The 20,351-nt window shown below is 41.5% G+C and overlaps 1 protein-coding gene across 1 annotated transcript in view; it reads right to left on the reverse strand.

The window, feature by feature from the left end:
- The window catches only part of LOC150078436 (uncharacterized), a 166,049-nt gene that overhangs the window by 36,584 nt on the left and 109,114 nt on the right, over positions 1–20,351 (reverse strand). Inside the window, exon 2 of the mRNA XM_090385122.1 lies at positions 6,408–6,540. Within this exon, the coding sequence (XP_090241248.1) occupies positions 6,408–6,540 (133 nt within the window). The remainder of the gene's footprint in view (positions 1–6,407; positions 6,541–20,351) is intronic.

Genomic DNA, 20,351 nt, shown 5'->3' on the forward strand with positions numbered 1-20,351 from the left:
AAAAGTGCTTGTATTCGTCCTCTGTATCTTGGAGATATAGCTCTTGGTTCTGCAGCGTATGTCTAATCCTGGTAATTAGGAGGCATCGTAGATCCTCGTAGTATTCGCATCTATGCATCAAATGATGCCGGGTCTCTGCCTCTCCACAGAAGCAGAGAGGGCTATCGACCAGCCCAAAGGCTGTCAATTTGGTATTAAAAGGGTCATGTCCTGTTATCAGATAGGTTGTGTTCAGTCCTGGGAGGAACTAGGGAGGAGACCGGGGGCACATCCTGTCAATGTCTGGGATGAATTTTCTTGTGACCTCTCCCTTGGTGGAGTGGGCCCATCTACTCTGCCATGCCTGCCGCAGGTGTTTAATCAGCTTGGTTTGCTCCATCTTATGGTTGTTTGCGGGGTTGGTGGTGTGTCCCACATGGATAATTTGTACTCCTTTGGCAAGGTAATATAGCATCGCTGTTCTAGCAGTTTCAAGGTCCAGTGGGAGAGCACCCACCAGCACCTGGAGGGCGTGCGTACTCACTGTGCGGCAGGCACGAGTAAGCAAAAGGAGGACAGATCTGTGGATGGTATCAAGCGTTCTTCTGTTGACTGCAGGTGTGGCTTTCTGGTACCAGATTGGGGAGGCATACATGATTATAGGAAGAAAGGTGTTTTTATAGTATAGGGTTAGGGTGCGTTTGTTGAGTCCCTAGTCTCTCCTGATAACTCTGGCGACAAGGGCTGAGTAATTCCTTATTTTGCTTTTTATGTGTTTCAAGTGGGGTTCAAATGAGAGGCTGGGTGTAAAGTTTGAGAGTTGTGTTGCCAATCTTGACCTGTGGTGGTCTTCGGGTTTGTAGTTTTCCTTTCAGGAGCATTGTTCAGGTCTTTGCTGAGGAGATCTGCAAGTAGTGGGTCAAGGTCCATTCCTGTAGTATTGTCAAAGCTGGATTTGCAATGGCTTCTAGTTGGGCCCTGGAGTCTGCAGTTATTGTCAAAATAAGGTCATCTGCAAAGGCCTGGGTGCGAGCTTCTTCCAAGTCCATGGCCAGGAACTCATCCAGAACCGTGTTCCACAGGAGCGGCCCCAGGACTGATCCTTGGGGCAACCCCTGCAAACAGGTCTAGCCAGACTCCTGTATGGTGCATTTACTTGTATTCTTCTTCCAGACAGGTACGTTTTCATTACGCTGTATAGATGCATTGGTATGGACGATTTCCTGAGTCTGGCGACACAATATGGTGGCCAAGCAGGACGCTTGGCCACCATATTGTGTCGAAGATTGTGTTCAATATATTTCCTATTGACTCGTCCCACGTTGTGGCCGATGTACCCTGCGGCGTTATTGTTGATGTGATGACTTCACCTCTGGGGAGTTTGTTAGTGGTAATTTTGTACACCACTCTCCAGGGATCGTTGTTTCCGCTGGTGGAGACCAGTCTGCGCGGTAGCACAGTGGTGTCGTCACCGTCCTCCCGCACCGGGTGGAAAATGCCTGGGTTCGAATCCCGTCGATGAGGCGAGGAACTTTAATGGGCTTTTTCCACTCCGTGGCTGAGTTAGTCGGTCTCAGGCGTAGATAGTAAGGTTTTTTTCCCTAGAAAACCGGGGGTTTTCGTCCAGCAAACAGACAAATTGACCATAGAATACACGCAATTAACAGACATAAGACACAGCACGGCAGATGAAATTAATTATTCGGGTGGCCCAAACATAATAGTTTGCTTTTTTTTTTTTTTTTTTTTTTTTTTTGTGGAGACCAGTTGTTCCAGGCCTTCCGCTTGGATTTATGAATGAGGCTGGTGTAGCGGTTCCTTGCATTCCTATAGCTTTCCCTCAGGCAGCGACCTCGGCTGCGGGCCAGCTATGTCGGGATCATTGAAACTGGTTCTGTCTTGTGATTACTTCTCTTCTCAGCTGTTGGATTTGAGGTGCCCACCAAGGGACAGCACCAGGCCTTGGATTCTTTCTTTTTATTGCCGCTTCAGAAGCTGCTGTGATTATCCTTGTGACTTCCCTTTGTAGATCATTGGGTTCCCTCAGTTGGCGTGTTGTCGAAGGTGTTCGTTTGTAGCGGCAGTCAAGTGTTCCTTGAAGAGTTCCCAATCAGCTTTTTTAGTTGCAAACCTATTAGTGGCCTGCTTGATTAGGGTAATCTGGTTATGGTTAGGAGGATCTGGTATGTAATCACTCTGTGGTCGGAAGTCGTCCAGGAGTCCTGCACTCCCAGGGAGATGTAGCCAGCGATGTTCTTGGTTGCTAGAGTGACATCTATAGTTGCCTCCTACAGAGTTTTACAGAAGGTTGGTAGCTGATTTGGTCTGTTGATTGGTACTAGAGGGGTGTCAGCGTGGGTAGCAGAATGGTATCGTTACTGTCCTCCCTACACCGAGTGGAAACGGCCCGGGTTCGAATCCCGTCAATGACATGAGCATTTTCACTCCGTAGCTGAGTTAGTCGGTCTCAGGCGTAGATAGCAAGGTTTCCCCCCCAGAAACTAGGCTTTTTCGTCCAGCAAAACAGACAAATCGACCATAGAACACACGCAATTAACGCACGCAATAAGACACACTGCACGGCAGATGAATTTAATTATTCGGGTGGCCTAAAAATAAAAATAATAGTTTGGTACAAGAGGGGAGGTTGCCAGGAAGTCCTCAAGGAGCTGTACATTTCTTGTCCCGCAGCGATCCGGTGTGGTGCTATGCCAGGTCGGGGACCGGAAATTTACATCGGCACTGATGAGGATCCTCTGGTTGGGCAATGTGCTGAGTAGTGTCTGTAGGTACCGGGTTGCAAAGAATATTTCCTCTCTCCTCGCCTGCAGTATAGGGAAACCACGTAGATAGGCCCCAAGGCTGTAAGTAGGTTGACGCAGGCTGTCCAGGGAGTACACAACTGTGTGAGCTTCGTTGCTGTTACATTTGGATTGCGCACCGGGACAGCTGCCCGGGGGGGGTGTCGTCTTCCACCTGGATGACCTTATATGTCACTGGATATCCTCTCATACGCTTTAAGTGTATGTAAGGCTCCTGGCGGATTATGCTGTCGGCATTCACTTCATCCGCCTTAATTCTGAGTTGTTCTGCAACTGCTTTTGATCGTTGGGCATTTTGTCGGAGTATCTTGAAGTTTGTAGAATTAAATGGTTTAGGGCGTGTCCCCATAGTCGATTCTGTTCTTGTATTGACTCTTTATTCTCAGGTATGTCGAGCAGTTAGGGTCTCTTATTGAGTGTGAGTGGTCCATCTTGTTAAGCTTGCAGTTGGAGCACTGTGGGCCTTTATGTTTGTTGGGACGTGAGTTGTATTCATGCCCCCCCCCTCTCTGCACAATGGCCGCATGTGGCAGTTGTCTGAGCACATGTATGCGAAGTGTGGCCGAACCTGCATCATTTGTAGCACTTCGGCACAGCCACAAATTCATGACAGCGATGGCTTCCCCATTCAACGTACACCCTGGATTGATGTTTTAAAACGTGCCAGGCCGTGGGGCTAACTCCACTATCCAATTATTGCTTGTTCCATTTTTTTTACTTTGTTTGGACAAGCCTGTGGGGCTCCCGTTCTTCCTCAATTCCTTGAAGGTTTCTGGAAATAATTTCCTCCGTGAGTTGTTGTGGCGTAATGTCCTTGCTAAAATCAAAAATTTTTATTGACGAGCTCTTTCTTTTCGGTGGTTCCGCAGTTAACCCTAATGAAGAACTCTTGGGGTTGGAGATAATATTTTTTATGTCCTCTTCGGTCTCTGTTTCGATGATAATTCCTATGTTTCTCGTCTTGTGTACTGATTTTATTTTGGTTGTTTTAAGGTCATCCTTTAAGCTTGTCATAATTTTTGTTTTTAATTCTTCACTTGTACGTGTTGCATTTTCCTCTCAGGACTATGAGGTTTGGGGTTTTTAGCAGTGGTTGCCTTATTGGGTGGATTCCCCTTGATGGCACCCCAGTTGTAGTCCTCGACATTTCTTTGCTTTGTGTGTTCCTCGGTGCTTGGGCAGAGGAGCACGCTGTTGCATTTGGATAGCTCCAACTTCCAGGAATGGTTCGAGCTTCGCCGTAGCCCTTTCGCAGTCCACGTGGGTCTTCAATTAAGATTATTTCTAATTTGGAAAACAGTGTTACAATTTGTCCTCCAAGGGCCACCGACACTCTACTGCTTAGGTCCTTTAGGAGATCCTCCAGTTCAGTTTTTACGATCAGCGACTTATCCAGTACTGTCCCTTCAGGATCAGCTTGTCCAGCCTCACTTTCCTGGGTACATTCTGGCGTCATTGTGAAAAGTCGGAAAATCGGGGTTTGCGGATTAACGAGTTTATTTATGTATAGTCACACAGAGGGTGAGAAAAGACACAAAATGATGGTCGTCAGAAGTTTGTGCGGTTATTTTGCACCACGTAATGTCCGGGCGAAGTTTTAGGCTATAACCTGTAGATCACGTGGGGTTGGGGGGAACACCAGAGTAAAAAATGCACTTAAAAGAGTGGTGCTAATTTTCCATTTCTTTGTGGTGATTGCGGCACAATTTTGATTGCAGCTGAAATTGTGGGGCAAAATTAGCCGTTCACATTCAGTATCTTGGTAAGACTCTTACAGACTGCAACTGCGGATGGGATGATTCTGCTACAACCGAACAGGGAATTGGGTCTGGAAGAACATAATGAGGATGTAGCAATCGAGCATCATGATCGCTGGAATGAAGGGCCACTGATTAATGGCGGGATAACACATATTACTGCAGGAGATGGATTTCAGAATGAGGAAGATGATCACAGTGAGGAATCCCTGTTGCGCTCTGTGGGGTGCAGGGGAAAACACGTAGTAGCGGAAGGACATGGACCGAATGAAAGGTCCAAAAATAGGTAGAATAAAAGATGCCAAAAGGAAAGCCGATAGACAATCAGCTGAACTAGGAACTAAGGAGCGCAGGTGCTCGTGACTCAGGAATGGACAGTCCAATTTCCCCAAGAAGTAGATCTCCAGGCTATTCTAGAGCCAGTAACCTCCGAAACCGATATAATACGGTAGGTGACATTAGCTCACAGGGGAATCCAATCTCAAGGACCACGTCGTCGTGCAGCCGGTCGCCACAACCAAAGAAGGGTGCCAAGGGTAAACGGATGGAGCATGCCAGAGTAAGTACCAATTAGAATAAGATTTTGCACAATGTTAAAAAGGATCTTGATTTAGAAGCAATTATGAACTGGAAGAGTCCTTGGAAGGCTCAGCACCTGTCTCTTTTGGTATATCTTCATTTGGTGCAGGACGAGGAAGGCCAATTCATGGAGAACAACCTCCGGTTGACAACTTTCTCTCAGCATCCAGCGAAGGATCGTGTAGACGTCAGTGAGCAGCTATCTCTGAAATCACTTAGTGAGGTTTCTTTCTACCTGTGCAGGAAGATGGAAGAATTTCCACCCTCCTGCACAGGTAGTGCAGGAGGATGGAAATTGGCTTGAAAATAATTTTTTTCAATAGCTATCGAGAGGGCCGAACAATTCTCTTTTCTGGTAAGTTCATTAATTTACCACTTATTTTCATTGGGTAAATTATTTTCCCTTTAAATATTTTGTAACAGTATTTTTAAAGCAGATCTCTGAGGCCGACCAGGCTAGCCGGGTGGGTAAAGTACCTGCCTGGCAACCCAAAGGTCGCGGGTTCGAATTCCGCCTCGGGCTTGGATCAGAGTAGAAAATGCAAAAACCTTGGGAGGTGCAATATGGTCACAGAAGCCGATGCGCCAACAACAAAAAAAAGATCTCTAACATGAAGTTTCTAGTTTGCAACTACTTGTAACACTTATTACTTATAAATTAATTACTTATTTTTACTTTAAACGGTTATGTTATGGCTGGAATAATCTCTCAATCTAACTTCTAGGAAAGCTGCGCTAGGCGAATTCTCCAACCCCAGCTGCGAGCCAAGCACGTGCTGATCGCTAACTCCAACAGGCTGGCCTTATCGAACCGATTCCTGACCAAAGAAATGCTAACCCAGACTTGATGGTTACCTTCTGAAATTTGCTAACAAGAAGTATAGAAGCGACCTGCTCAATCCTTCATCGGAAGAATGCCTTAAGAACATCAGATGTCATTGAAAGTTGGTTAATTAGATGCAGCTACACGGGCTGATGCAATCTTAAAGCATGAAGCCTAAGGAGAGTGGCAAGTTCTGTATCAATAAATTCCTTGTGTCCTATGTTTAATGGTTGTAATTGATCATCTTCATGTAATTATATAAGTCTTTGTCCGTTAATACTGTTCAATCTAATCCAACCTTTGTAACCATTGGCATTGCCGTGATGGACACTACTGAACATACGTTACGTGTACAATAAAGACTGCTTATATTATAATGAACTATTGAAGAAGTTATATAGAAGCTATAAAAAACACCAATTAAAATTCAATAGTTTGCTAACTTACTCGCAGTATTTTTGTAAATCTTCTTTGGTGCCAGGAAGAAACAAATTTTCGTTCATGATTGCAGCCTTCATTTTCTCAAAGCACAGTATCATCTCTGCGTGGTCACATGACAGACTTAATATATCTTCTATTGCTGGAATAAAATATTACACTCAGTGAAATGTATTAAGCACGAATGATCTCAGAACTACACTTAAAAGTCATTTTTACAGAGTTAACCATAAAACAGCTTAACTTGTCTGAGGTGTTTTGGCATATTAAAACATCTCTGCTTGGAATATACAAAAATTAAGTAGTTTAATCTTTAACTGTTAAAATGATGTGCCTAAAGAATCTTAGTTACACAGTGTCCCAAAAGAATAAAGTGAGGACTTAGAATATGTTAATTATAAACAAGAATTATTAACACTGAAATTCAGAAAACTTTCAAGAGAATTGATACTAAACCCTATGTCCTCCCTAACAATTTTTGATTGTTAAGAGCAATGCAAATACGTAGCGTAAACGAATTGCTATCTGTTCCGCTGTTGGTTTTACGGTGCATCAGCATCTTAAGCCAGATTGCACCAGTGTATTAAGTTTATAAACAGCATGCAACTAGTTCCGTGTCTGTCCATGGGTCCATGTATATGGTGCGTGCACCTTACTGAAGATCTCGGAAAGACTAGCATGGAAAACCCCATTCCAGTCGTCTGAAATTGGTTCAACTGAAGCCTCGACTGAAAAGGATTTTAGAAATTCCTCCTCCGATTGGTCGGAACCCAGACCTGCCCAAAAGAGTGCCATACGACGAGGAATTGTGCCAACTAAGATGTCGTGGTGGATAATAAAAATTAAAAATAAATTCTGTTTATACTTCGGGACGACTACACAGTCAAAGAAGTTTAATGCCATGCAAATATGCAACAAGACTGTAACAGTGAAAAAGAACCGTTATCATTTCATTAAAAAAAAAAAAAAAAAAAAATCCTTACCGCTACCCAACCTGAGTATCGAACGAAATCTAAAAATGATGCCTCCAGCAGGAAAGTCACCTTCAGAATACCAAAAAAATACACACACGGTGTATATTTTTGAAGGGTTCGAGGCTGGGATCAAGAATTAGTGAGGAAACTGTGGTGCGTATTAGTGAGGCATTCCTGACAGGTCCACGTAAATAGACATTAATAGCCGGGAAGGGGTAAATGAGTCACAAGAGAGAGAGAGAGCATAGCAATTGCTCTTTGTTTCAGTGAAGTACCACAGATTAAAACTTCAGCAGGCTCTCAAGCTGAATGATAAAGAGGTCCCGTGCAAGTTACAACACAACACGCATGATGCAATTACAATGCAAATTACAACACAAAGATACACTTTGTGTTGCGTTGTTACTTTCAGGAATAATCACAAGGCTCCAGTAAAGAAAGAAAATTAAAGGAATCAAATAAATTTCGTACGCTTCACTGCGCGCGATTTCAATAGTATTATCCTGCTCCCACTAGAGACCAAGAGTCTTGCCTAAGTTGCTAACACCTTTTAAAATTGTATAGCATCACTTCAAAAGAGGAATCATCGTATTAGCGAGCACATGCCGGACTGTGAATAGTGTATTTTGTCTAAGCGTACACATTTTATTTGATTTAAACTACTGCGTTGAATATCCATCCCTCTTGCAATCATATAGGGTTTACTCGTAGCGCAAATACAACCCCGTTCGAGAGATTAAAGGTCAAATTTCCACACACCGCTTGGCTGTTCACTGAGACAAAATACGTTATTAACATTTCAGCATACGTTCACTAATAGAGACCACCCGCCAACTGATGAGAAGCCAGTAAAGTTCCAAAGAGCTGGCGGGTTCAAAATATACAGCGGATTCACATATACTGCTGATGTTATAGAATTTAAAGATATTAGAAACGGTGTTTGTCTCTAAGTTGAACACAGGCCGAAACCATAAGGTTAAATACTTGCCCTTGGTCTTCGGCTTGTGTAAAAAGAAAAACTCCAATCAAAAGCAGTAGAATATAAGCATTGTTTCTGATTTCAACTATTGCTTTGAATATCCTTCTGCAGCCATACATACGAGAGGTGGCCAAAAAGTTTTGAGAACGGAGTGTAAAAGACATGGGTCAAAATTCTATGTTCTCCCCAATCAATATATTAACCCGGAAGTTCAATACATTTACTAAATTTCATCTGCAAAGAGTTTAATCCTTAAAATCCTTCTTCAGGTTAGGCATAAAACCAGGCTTCCATAGCTGCTTTTAGCAATGCATCTTCTTTAAAATGCGTTCCACGAAAATAATACTTGGAATTTCTGAATAAATAATAGTCACTTGGGGCCAAATCTGAGCTGTACGGAAGGGGTTGATTTAACTGCCCACGGGTGCATTGTAGTGAAGAAGCCGAACAACTTTTAACTTTGGCATAATGTTCCCCTGTTATTGTGGTTTTGGGCGCAGGGTATAATCAATTAACAACAGTTCTTTCGTGTCCCAAAAAATTGAAGCAGACATTTTTTCCAGCTGATGGTTGGGTTCGAAACTTTTTTGGGGTTGGCAAGTTCTTACACTAAATCTTTATAACTTGGATTCATACTCATCAAAATGTAGACAGATTTCTTTATCTGTCACAAATGAGATAAAAATCTATCTGGATTAGCAAGAATATTAACTTGAAATTCTCTTTCAATAACTCCAATCTTTGATGTTTTTCATGAATGGAACGATTTCTGCAAACTCATCTCGCACAAACTTTGAACATTCCCAAATGATCATGTGTTAATGTTAAAATTCTTCCACAGGAAACGTTCAGTACTTTTTCAAGTTCAGACGCTTTAATTCTTCAATTCTTCTATTTCTAAATTTTTTTATTCGACTCCTTAAACGCAGCCAATCATGTTGTAACATGATAGCATAAATGGGTGATATTTGCCCAAACACTCTAATCATTCTTTCATGCATTTCTTTAACATTTCTGCCCTCTTTGGTCGAAAATATTATTATTACTGAACGTTTCTTGATTTGCTAGATATTCATTCTTCTTCCAAGTACAAATGCAAAATTTTAAATTTTATAATCTGCATAAGTAACCTAGTAATGAAAAACTAAAGGGACATAAGTTAGTTAGTTTTAAGAAAATATACTTTTTAGTGCATTTTCTTAAAACTAGCGTAGTAGCATTACCACAATCTGTTCTCAAATTAAGCATTTCGATAATCCCCTAAACATGCTTTATACAGTTATAAATTTAACTTAAACTAAATTTAGGTGTGGATTAAGTAAAACAAATTGAAAATTAAGTTTCTGTTAATTCCCATCGTTCTCTTTATATTGTATAGATTGGGCTTTTGCTAAAAATTTGGGAAAAGTGACAAAACATACATATTTCTGTTTAACTGAATAGAAAATGGTCAAAAATTTTACAGTTATAAATTTAACTTAAGCTAAATTTAGGTGTGGATTAAGTAAAACAAATTGAAAACTACATTTATGGTACACGCTGATATATTTTGATGCAATATATACATATGTACACTCGTGTGTGTGCAAAAGCTAAGGAAATTACACATTTACCAATGCTTGAAGCAAAATGTATGCACTGAGAAAACGAATCACACGCATTTCTACACGTCTTTTCAGGGTAAAGTACCTGAAAATTGCATAAAGTTCCACATGAAAAATCGCAACCCTTCTAGAAATAGGCTTACATGACATTTTTTTCATTTTTATTCCTACTATGAGAATTGCAAAAGGGTTTTTAGGAGCATCAGCGACTAAGGCCATATTGCTCCGTATATATTGTCTTTAAATTGCGTGTGTTCTGTGGTCGATTTTCTGTTTTCTGGACAAAAAACACGAGTTTTCGGGAGAAAAAATCATGCTACCCTCGCCTGAGACCGACTGACTCAGCCACGTTGTGAAAAAGGCCCATAAATATTCCTCACGTCGTCGACGGGGTTCGAACTCAGGTCCTTTCCATTTGGTGTGGGGAGGACGGCGATTCGACCAAACCGTTACTGTGCTACCCACGAGGGCCGTACAATGAAAAATAGACAGACAAAACCTATATATTGCTATAGGGTTTTAGGCACATCAGCGACTTAGACTATATTGTGCCGGATGTCTGTAGGCTTCATGTGTTCTGTGGTAGATTTGTCTGTTTGCTGACGACAAACTGGTTTCCAGGAAGAAAAACCATGCAACCCCCTCGCCTGGGACCGACTAACTCAGTCACATATGAAAATAGCTAATAAAAATTCCTCACGTCATTGAGGGGATTTCAACCCGGTTCTGTTTCACGTGGTGTGGGGAGGACAGTGCTTATTTATATGGGCTGAACTATCCGTGAGGGCGAACATTATGATAGGCTTTCTTTTACAGGCCTGTATAACATAGCATGGAAATACCATCTGGATAATTTTAGGCGATGAAATTCCGTTGGAAGGATGGAAATATGCCCACTACATGTGGAGGAAACCAGGTTATTCAATGTTCCGCCAGACTGTATCATCTCAAGGCTATAGAAACAATTTCAGGAAACAAAATTGTTTCACCTACACGATAAGTGAAAAAAACTGTCCTATTAAGATCAACTGAGAGCAACCTCATCCACCCATGTGTAATATATCCATAAACTATGTGTGTTCTCTGATCAGTTTTCCTGTTTTCTTTCTTTTTTTTTTTTTTTGTGAACCCCAAACACGAGATGTATTAGAACCTATAGTACTTAGTACCGTGCTTGGGTTGGAGGTTGAGAAGACGAAAGAAGATATTTGTTGACATTGGACTTGAACTTCTGTAGATTGTAATTTTCAGGAAATACGTAAGAAGGAAGGTTGTTCCAGAAAACGGCAGTTGAATGAATAAACGAGGAAGAAGAAAAGTTGGTTCTGTGAGTTTGAAGTTGGCATTAAATGGACGTTGGCTGGTGGCGGCACGTGTTCGGACTTTTTTGAAAGAGAGAGGAGGAATTATAGAAGCCAATTCAGAAGAACATGCCCATGGAAGTATCTGTAGAAGAGGCATGCAGCAGAAACAGTACGTCTATGAGAAAGCGAGTGGAGAGACTCTGTTAGAGATGAATCATTAATTAACCTAACTGCCCTCTTCTGAATGGAATCAAGAAGCCTGAGAGAGGTTTTGGGGGCACCACACCAGATGTGGGAACAATATTCCATGGCAGGGCGGATTTGCGATTTTTACAGAGTGATCAGCTGTTTGGAAGAAAAGTAACGCTGAGAGCGAAAGACAAAACCAAGTTTTTTAGATGCAGAAGAAGCAATATTTGTAAAGTGCTTGTGCCAAGAGAAATTAGAAGTCAGGGTAATCCCCAAAAGAGATATATCATTTTGCCTAGAAATCGGAGTGTCACTAAAGGTAAGCATAGGAGCAGAAGAATCCTTTTTGCGAGAAATAAGACAAGACTAAGTTTTATAAGGTTTGAAATCAACTAAGTTCTCTTTGCCCCACTGGAGAATTACCTGAAGATTGGCATTTAAGGAATTGGTAGCAGATTTTCGAGAAGTTGAAGCTGATTGAGCAGGACAAGGTTTCTGAAAATGGAAAGTGGAATGCAATGTGCTATCATCAGCAAAACTATGGATAGGATTTCCAGTTAATGGAAGAAGGTCATTAATATACAAGAGGAAAAGAGTGGGGGAAAGAACTGAACCTTGCGGGACACCGGAATCAGTGGAGAAGTTAGAAGACAGAGAGCCATCTACCATCACCCTCAGTGAGCGATCAGAGAGAGAAAACTGGATAACCAATTACTAAAAACAGTTCGTAAACCATAAGATGGAAGCTTGTTTAGCAGACCTTTATGCCAAACACGATCAAAAGCCTTTGAGATGTCAAGAGCAACTACTTGTGTTTCACCGAACCTTTCCATTGAATTAGTCCATAAATGGGTAACATAAGCCAGAATATTGGAGAGAGGTGGGGGCAGAGATGGGCAAAAGTTGCGGCCAATAGCTTTGGCAAGAGACCAGAATGCTAGGCTACCATTAGGGCAAGAAGCAAGTTTTCTACTCTTAGCCTGTTCAAACTCTAGTTTGGACTGATTAATTAGTCCATAAATGGGTAACATAAGCCAGAATATCACCAGTGGATCGACACTGACGGAATACATACTGGCGATCGTTGATCAGGCGGAAGGTTTCTAGGTGGTTTAAGAGTTGGCGGTTAATTGATTTCTCCATTACTTTAGAAAGAGTAGAAGTAATTGCAATGGGACGATAACTGGATGGGAGGGATTTGTCACCCTTTTTAGGAACTGGATGGATATGAGCAAATTTCCAAGCAGAAGTAAAAACACCTTTGGAATAAGAAAGTGAAAAAAGGCGGCAAAGAATAGGAGTAAGTTCAGGAGCACAGGTTTTGAGAACAAGTGGAGAAATACCATCAGGACCTGGAGCTTTCTTAGCATCAAGATTTGTCAAAATCCTTCTGATATCCTTTTGACGGAAGACCACAGCAGGCATTGAATGGAGTGTGTTGGGAATGGTGGGAGGTGTTTTACAAAGATCATTAATACATGAGCTGGAAGAAAAATGGGATGCTAGCAGGTTAGCTTTATCCTTGGCTGAAGTGACAACAGAACCATCTGGTTTGGACAGAGGTGGGAGCAGAGATGGGCAAAAGTTGCGGCCAATAGCTTTGGCAAGAGACCAGAATGCTAGGCTACCATTAGGGCAAGAAGCAAGTTTTCTACTCTTAGCCTGTTCAAACTCTAGTTTGGACTGATTAATAACTGCTTTACAATTGTTGCCAGCTTTGGTGTAGGCAGAAAATGACACTGAAGAATTAGAAACAAGCCAATTACGAAATGCAAAGTTCCCGTTTTCTTGACGAAACACCTGGGTTTCCTTGAGAAAACAAACCTTGCTCTCCTTGCCTGAGACTGACTTACTCAGCCACGGGGTAGGAAAAAAAAGTATATAAAAGTTCCTCGCGTTATTGACAGGATTCGAACCCGAGCCTTTTCCACCCGTTTTTTTTTTTGGGGGGGGGGGGGGTACAGTGATTATAATGATTATGGTACCTCTGAACACTCCACTCCGACGTAGTTGTCCGTGAATGCCTTCCACGGACAACTACTTCGAAAAGCGATCGAAACCTGTCCTTATAAGCAAAATGCAACAGAAAATGTCTGCACATCAAATCAGTTGAGTTCTCATTTCCGCACGTCGTACTATACACCTTGATGAAGCATACCATGGACGCATCGTGTCTGGCAGGATTATAACAAAGGAAACTCTGTGCCAGGAACCTAGAATTTTCATTCATTCAACCCAATCCCACAAGAAAGCCTGTTTCTCATAATTGCAGAGTAGAGAACTTAAAATACTGAAACGACAGTCAAGTTCTGTTCTCTGATAAATCAAATTCAGCCACATTCAGCCAAATAATGTAAAGGATAGGCGTTACTATTAATTGCCACCTGCTTCACTCACATCTTTGAGAGCGGAACCGTGACTTCCAACGATATAGAGATGCGAACTATTACTTACATAGTTTTCTAGCACTATGTGAGGCTGTTCAGGGGTACAGCTTGCCTTCAACTTGGCAAATAATACACTTCTCCATTGGGCTCAGTTAGTTAATTAATAAATTGCAAGTTGACAACCCTTTCTCATGTGCTAGAGTCCTACATTACTTATAATCTCCCTCATAAAGGAATTGGATGTATTTCCAACTGGCCCTACCTCTTTGAGTGGACCGTGGTTCAAGCCCGTGACTGCTAAATACGATTAACGATTGTATTCATGATTTATTATAAACTCCTCTGACTGGTGGTCGTGCCGAAGTATAAACAAGAATACAAAGAGATACTTTTGCTAGTCAGTGCAGCTCACAGGAATCACATATCAATCAGACTGAGATCTCATGATGATAAAAGAGGTCTGGTGAGAGGAGTTTGACTGGCGAGCAGTATAATCCAGTATGAAGGATAATTTTTCTGTTGTTTGTCTATTTAAACTCTATTTATTGGGATTTTTATATCGTAGTCGAATCAGACAGTCTCGTCTGCGCGTGTAGCACAGTGGTATCGTCACCATCCTCCCTATATCGGGTGGAAAAGGCCAGGATTCGAATCCCGTCGATGACGCGAGGAACGTTATGGGCTTTTTTCACTCCGTGGCTAGTTAATCGGTCTCAGACGTAGATAACAAGGCTTCCCCCAAAAAAACTGGGGGGGGGGGGGTTCGTATAGCAAAACAGGCAATTACAGACACAAATACGGGTTTATGTAATGAATTATGGATGACCCTAATATAATACATAATTTGATATAATAATTTGAATCAGACAGTCTAAAGAGAGGACTGAATCGTTTTTTCCTTCCAAAACTCGGATTTTTCATCCAACAAAGCAAGCATCCAACCACAGAATACACGCAATTTACAGAGACATTACAGTGACGCCTCATAGTTGTTTTGATGCAAAGCAAACGAAAAACATATTGCCTTATAACATGTAGTCTTATTGACAATACGAGGGCTCAACACGCCCTCTTAACCCTTGTGTGTTATGTTATCTTTCATTCAATGTACGAAATCTGCATAATTTTCATGAGCTGATGTTTTATACGAATAATTTATTTATGAATTCCTATACAAAATTTTCTTGATATCTCGATAGGTGGCGAGGTATTTCTAAAATTAGGTACCTTCATTACTTTTGCACATGAGTGTATTAACAAAAAATGTAACTCTATATCTCGATAAAGATTTCATTTTATTTTTAATAAGACTACATTATACAAAGTACAATAAACAGTTTCAAAAATTGTGTTAAATTACTATGCAATAAAATAACAATTAGATAAATTTAAGGAGCATAAAACGAAGAATGGTTATAACAGAAAGGGCATAATGAAAGTAAAAGCGTAATGCAGGGACTGCCTGTATTAATTTCCCAGAAGGAATCTATTTCGAGGAATTTGTTAAGTCCTGATAATAATAGTAATAATGATATTAGGACACCGTAACAAATATACGAGATACCAATCCGTTACCTCACGAACTTTGTATGAAGTCAACATTGAAAACTAGCTGTTTCTTCAAATAACTCAACTATCAGGTTTAATTCACGTCGTTCAAACCCACAGAAAAATCAAAACTGTAGAATATGAAATACTTCCCTGTGCCATAAAATTCTCTAAATATTATTTTCAGTAGTGTATGGAAAGCAGCAGTTTAATTAAGCTAGAACTACTTTACCGAAGTACTTCCAGTTACAGACTGAGCATTACTCGGTTGACTGCTTTAAATGAATGTTTCATGAATTTACTTAATTTATGATAAATGAATTAAGTGAATGTTGCCCAGTTTTGGCAGACTATATGCCTCTCACGATGAGAAATTATAAACTTACCCTGCTTTCAACAGCGAGTTGAAACAAGTGAAAATGAAAAGTTTGTCGCAGAACCGTATCAGACTAAACAAGAGACAATTATTCTATGGGACACACTACCGTCACTTTGAAGATTATTTTGTGTAATTACATTTTCATTATGGTCTAATTTATACATGGCTGCTTAATGTTTAAGCTTCTTGTTTTTGAAGGCCTAAGTTCATATCAAGTAAAAATTAGACATTAGACATGAAATGTCACGAAACGTCGGAATACCCCTTTGGTTTTGTAAAGAGTTAGTAACTGTGGCTATAAAATTAATTTAGAATAATTCCTAGCCATGGAATGTCAGTTCCGTGGATTTCGTGTATTCTATCATGGGCGCTTGAACAGTAATGTACTGGTTGTAACTGTACACGTCACCGATGCAAATGAAGATGCCTACAAGCACTGAGTCCTTCAGAAACTGTTTCAAAACTCTCAAGCTTTTTAGCTTTATGACTAAGTTTCAAAGGCTATTTTCAAAACAGCCAACAACTATTGACGCGTTCAACTTAATACCATCTGATTATAAAATACAATATTTTATTTCATTTAGCCGACAGTGGTTAAATGTACTCATATATCTTATAACATGGGTATAATAGCTCAATTTGTGAAACTCAGTAACACTCTTCTACTATTGGAAACAGACATTCTGTAATCGAATTCTTACCTTTGTTAGCACTATTATTATTATTATTATTATTATTAATATCAATTTATTTTCCGAAGAAATGTCCCTTTACAGCTATGCAGCTAGAGGACATGAGTTACATACATAGATAAAACATAAAATACAGACAAATACATTGTATACAGAGCCAGATACAATATACGGCCTTAAACAGCCACTGGTGAAGATACAACAAATACAAAAACATAAAGTTACAACAAATACAAAAACATAAAGTTACAACACATAAAAGTGCATACGGATACATTGGAGCGTGGATAGTGCGGCATCACATAGAGTCCACCTAGAACATGACTAAGGAATACATGTCTGCAAGTATGGAAGCTCTGTATGTTCTGTCCTTGCAAAGTTTCTCAACGTCTATGGCTAATCTATTAAATATCTGGAAGGAGTTGTGTGGAAACATGTTGTCCAGGGAGGACATGCTACGCAGCTTTGATCTGTATGGGGAGGTGTTGGACTGGCATCTTCTCCTGTCGGACGGTCTGGCAATGATATCCCAAATATCGGGTGACTTCAGTTTTCCGGATAGAAGCTGAGAGAGGGTAAGAAGGTTCCTAGAGATGATGAGATACCTCCAAGGAAGCGTATTAAGATTGGTGACCAGAACAGATTTTGAGATTGTAGGTGTTAGCCCGGCAACCCTATTTAGCCATTTCAAGATCCAGAATTCCAAGGAGAGGAACCTGGCTTGGTATGATGAGGGTGCTGAGGACCATATAGTCGAGGCATATAACGGAATTGGGAAAATGCAACGAAGAATGTATTTGATGATAAGGTCCGAGTTATGGAAGTTGGAGATCTCTTGTTTTACTGCCCATAAAGCCGAATATGTTTTCGTTCGAGTGGCATTAAAGTGAGGCAAGAAGGTGAGGTCTTTGTCCCAGATGATACCCAAATCTTTATGTTGGGTGACTTTTTTAACTGGAGAGTTCGCTATAATGATGTTCACATCGTTGGTATTTTTCTTCTTGGTGATAGAGAGTTGTGCAGTTTTCTCTTTATTAATGGATAGTCCAATCGCATGAAGGTAGTTTTCCAGTTCATGTAGCTGTCGGTTGGAGCTCACGGTAATAGACTGGAGAGACTGGGGCATTTTGTGATGATGAAGAACTTAATATCATCTGCGTAGGTGGTAAAAAGAATGTGGTGATTATGGTTTTGATTTCTGATCCATAGAGTCCTGGACTGAAGGAGGTTCCTAAGGAGAACTAGGATGTTGCCAGAGATTTTAAAGTAGTTGCACAGTATGGTACATAATGCATGGGTGGACAGATTGTCAAAGGCCGCCTTAATGTCGAGGAACACAATATCCAGTTGCTCTTTGTTGCTTAAGGTACTTTCAATTCTGAACAGTGTGTCCAAGAGGTTGGTGATCGTGGAACGTCCAGGTAGAACACTATGGAGGTATGGAGGTTTGTGGCTGAACATGTGATGGGTGAGAGCAGGAAGTATGGCTTTTTCCAATATTTTGAGGAAAGTGCATCCTACGGAAATTGGTCTGTAGTCATTAGGCGATTTTGGGTTAGACTTTTTTGGAACGGGAGAAACATAATATGTGTTCCAGATAGCAGGGTACACTCCTGTTACGAGGACGGAATTGAATGCATCAAGCAAGAGGTCAATGATATATACACTACATATTTTAATCATGAAAATAGGGAATCCATCCGGGCCAGTGGTAGACTTGTTGGGAAGATTGTTGATGACCTCAGTAAGGCGTTCCTTTGTGATGGCAATTTTATCCAGTGATGTCTGGTCAGCTGGTGGATTAACTCGAATAAAGGGGTTTGTAGCAGATAGGGGCTTAGTTGCGAGCGAGTTAGCCCATGCGTGGAAGATGTCAGTGGTCATGGGGGACTGTTGGTTCTTGTTGGTGAAGATTCTTTTCCCAAGTTTCATTCTGTGTGCAATCCAGTCGTTCTGCGCCTTCCTCCGAATGCGTAGGAAGCGTGCCCGATGTTTTTTATAGAGTTGGTAGTCGGCTAGATCCCGTGTTCTTTGCCACTTCCTGTATAGTTTCTGTTTGATGATGAAGGCGAGTTTTGCGTCGCTGGTAAGCCAGTTCTTGGTTCTGGGAGACAGGCGTACAGATTTGGAGGCCCGTTCACAGGCGATGTCTTTTAACAAGTTAGCTAAATTGGTAAGTGTTTTATCAGGGTAGCTAGCAGCAATTTTTGTCCAGTCTGTAGCTTTTAGTCTTTGTAGGATGATTTGAGGTTGCATATATTTTAATGAGAAGATCTTGAGTTGGGATTTTTTATGGTCATGATTAGGATACAATAACAGGGGAAGAAATTCTTAACAGGGAAAAAAAAACAGTCTGAAGAGAATACTTTCATTGCATGGATCTCTGGTTTCTTAATGATCGAAGAATTGTTCGAGTTATGTTTGAAACACGCTTCTCAGTAGGGTACTATTCTAGGGTATTTGTGAGAGAGCAAAGGAACATCCTGCTCGCCACTACCCATGCCTGCTGCACTATCAGTACGCATGCTCTGCAAATCCTGGCGGACCCCATGCCACTGGACCTGGAGGTCGTCCGCTGTGGACTGCTGTTCCATCTCTCCAAAGCAAATTCCAAGACCATCCTTGACTTCACAGCAGACCCCGCAAACAACAGAACAGCAGAAGCATCTTTTCACACATCTGAAGCAGGCGTAGCAAGCGAGATGGACTACCTCCAACAAAGGTAAAATCACTAGAAAGTTCTTCCCTCACATCGATTGGGTGTTCCCCAGGCCTCCCCCCCCCGGTTTTCGCCTGGCCTATATGCTACATACCTGTTAAATGGACATGGATCATTAAAAGGCAAACTGACAGCCCTGGGAATCACCGATGATCCCACTTGCACCTGTGGTGGGAGTTCGTCCCATCTCGTGTACGACTACCCTCCTTGTATGAGGATCTCCGTTGCGCCTTCATCAGCTCCTTGACCTACATACCCAAAGATCAAGAAGCACACCTACTTGACAGTAGGAAGGAATATACGGCTTTTACGCGTTTCGGGAGAGATCTTCAGCCGAAGGAAATCCTTATCCTTTTCCTGTACTGTGGTGCCAGTACAGGAAATCCACAGTTCCTGTACTGGCACCACAATGGTTCCAAGGAAGACAACAGACGGCTTGAGATCATAATAGACTACCATCCAGACTAGACAGTCGTGAACTTGACCATCACACCACTAAACGGACAACTACCCGACTATTGGAATTTGATAACTACCATTGGATTTACTTAAATCCCTGGACTGGACACCACCTGGACTTGACAGAGGCGCCAAATGGCGATCCTATCTGTGCACCATTGAACAGTCACTTTCTACTCCATCCCTTTTCCCCTTTCTTCGCCTGATGGAATTTAGTGTCCATTGACCGCTTGGGGATGCCTTTGCCTACATTTCCTTTCTTTTACTTTCACCGCCCCCTTCTTCCAATCTATCTAATCGCTTTTTTTGATGTGTAAACATCTTTGACAGCGCCTACTCATTTCGGACGGTAGTAAAATTAATTTGGCACAATTTTGCGAAACGGAAATGACGTCAATTGACGTAACTTCCATTTTATAACAAAATGGAGTCAGGAAAGGAGGTCGCGCAAAGGATCATGGGAAGTTATATTGGATGTGTCAGAGCTGGCATAAACCAGCTGGTGGCGGAAAAACGTTTATGATTCGGGGCATACCACTTAGGTGGCTTTGGGTTAATCATTGCCATCCGTGGCAGAAACCTTCTAGTAACCAGAGAAATGGATATCTTGCCAAAGGATCATCGGAGGTGATCCTGGATGTGCTCAGAGCTGGCATACATGTGCTTAAGCCTTACCAGTTGAAGCGCATGTAATGTAGGCGTTACAGTACCCGTCTGTA

This window comes from Mastigoproctus giganteus, chromosome 11, assembly GCF_048544385.1.
Source record: "Mastigoproctus giganteus isolate SK-2022 chromosome 11, ASM4854438v1, whole genome shotgun sequence".
NCBI classification, from domain to species: domain Eukaryota; kingdom Metazoa; phylum Arthropoda; class Arachnida; order Uropygi; family Thelyphonidae; genus Mastigoproctus; species Mastigoproctus giganteus.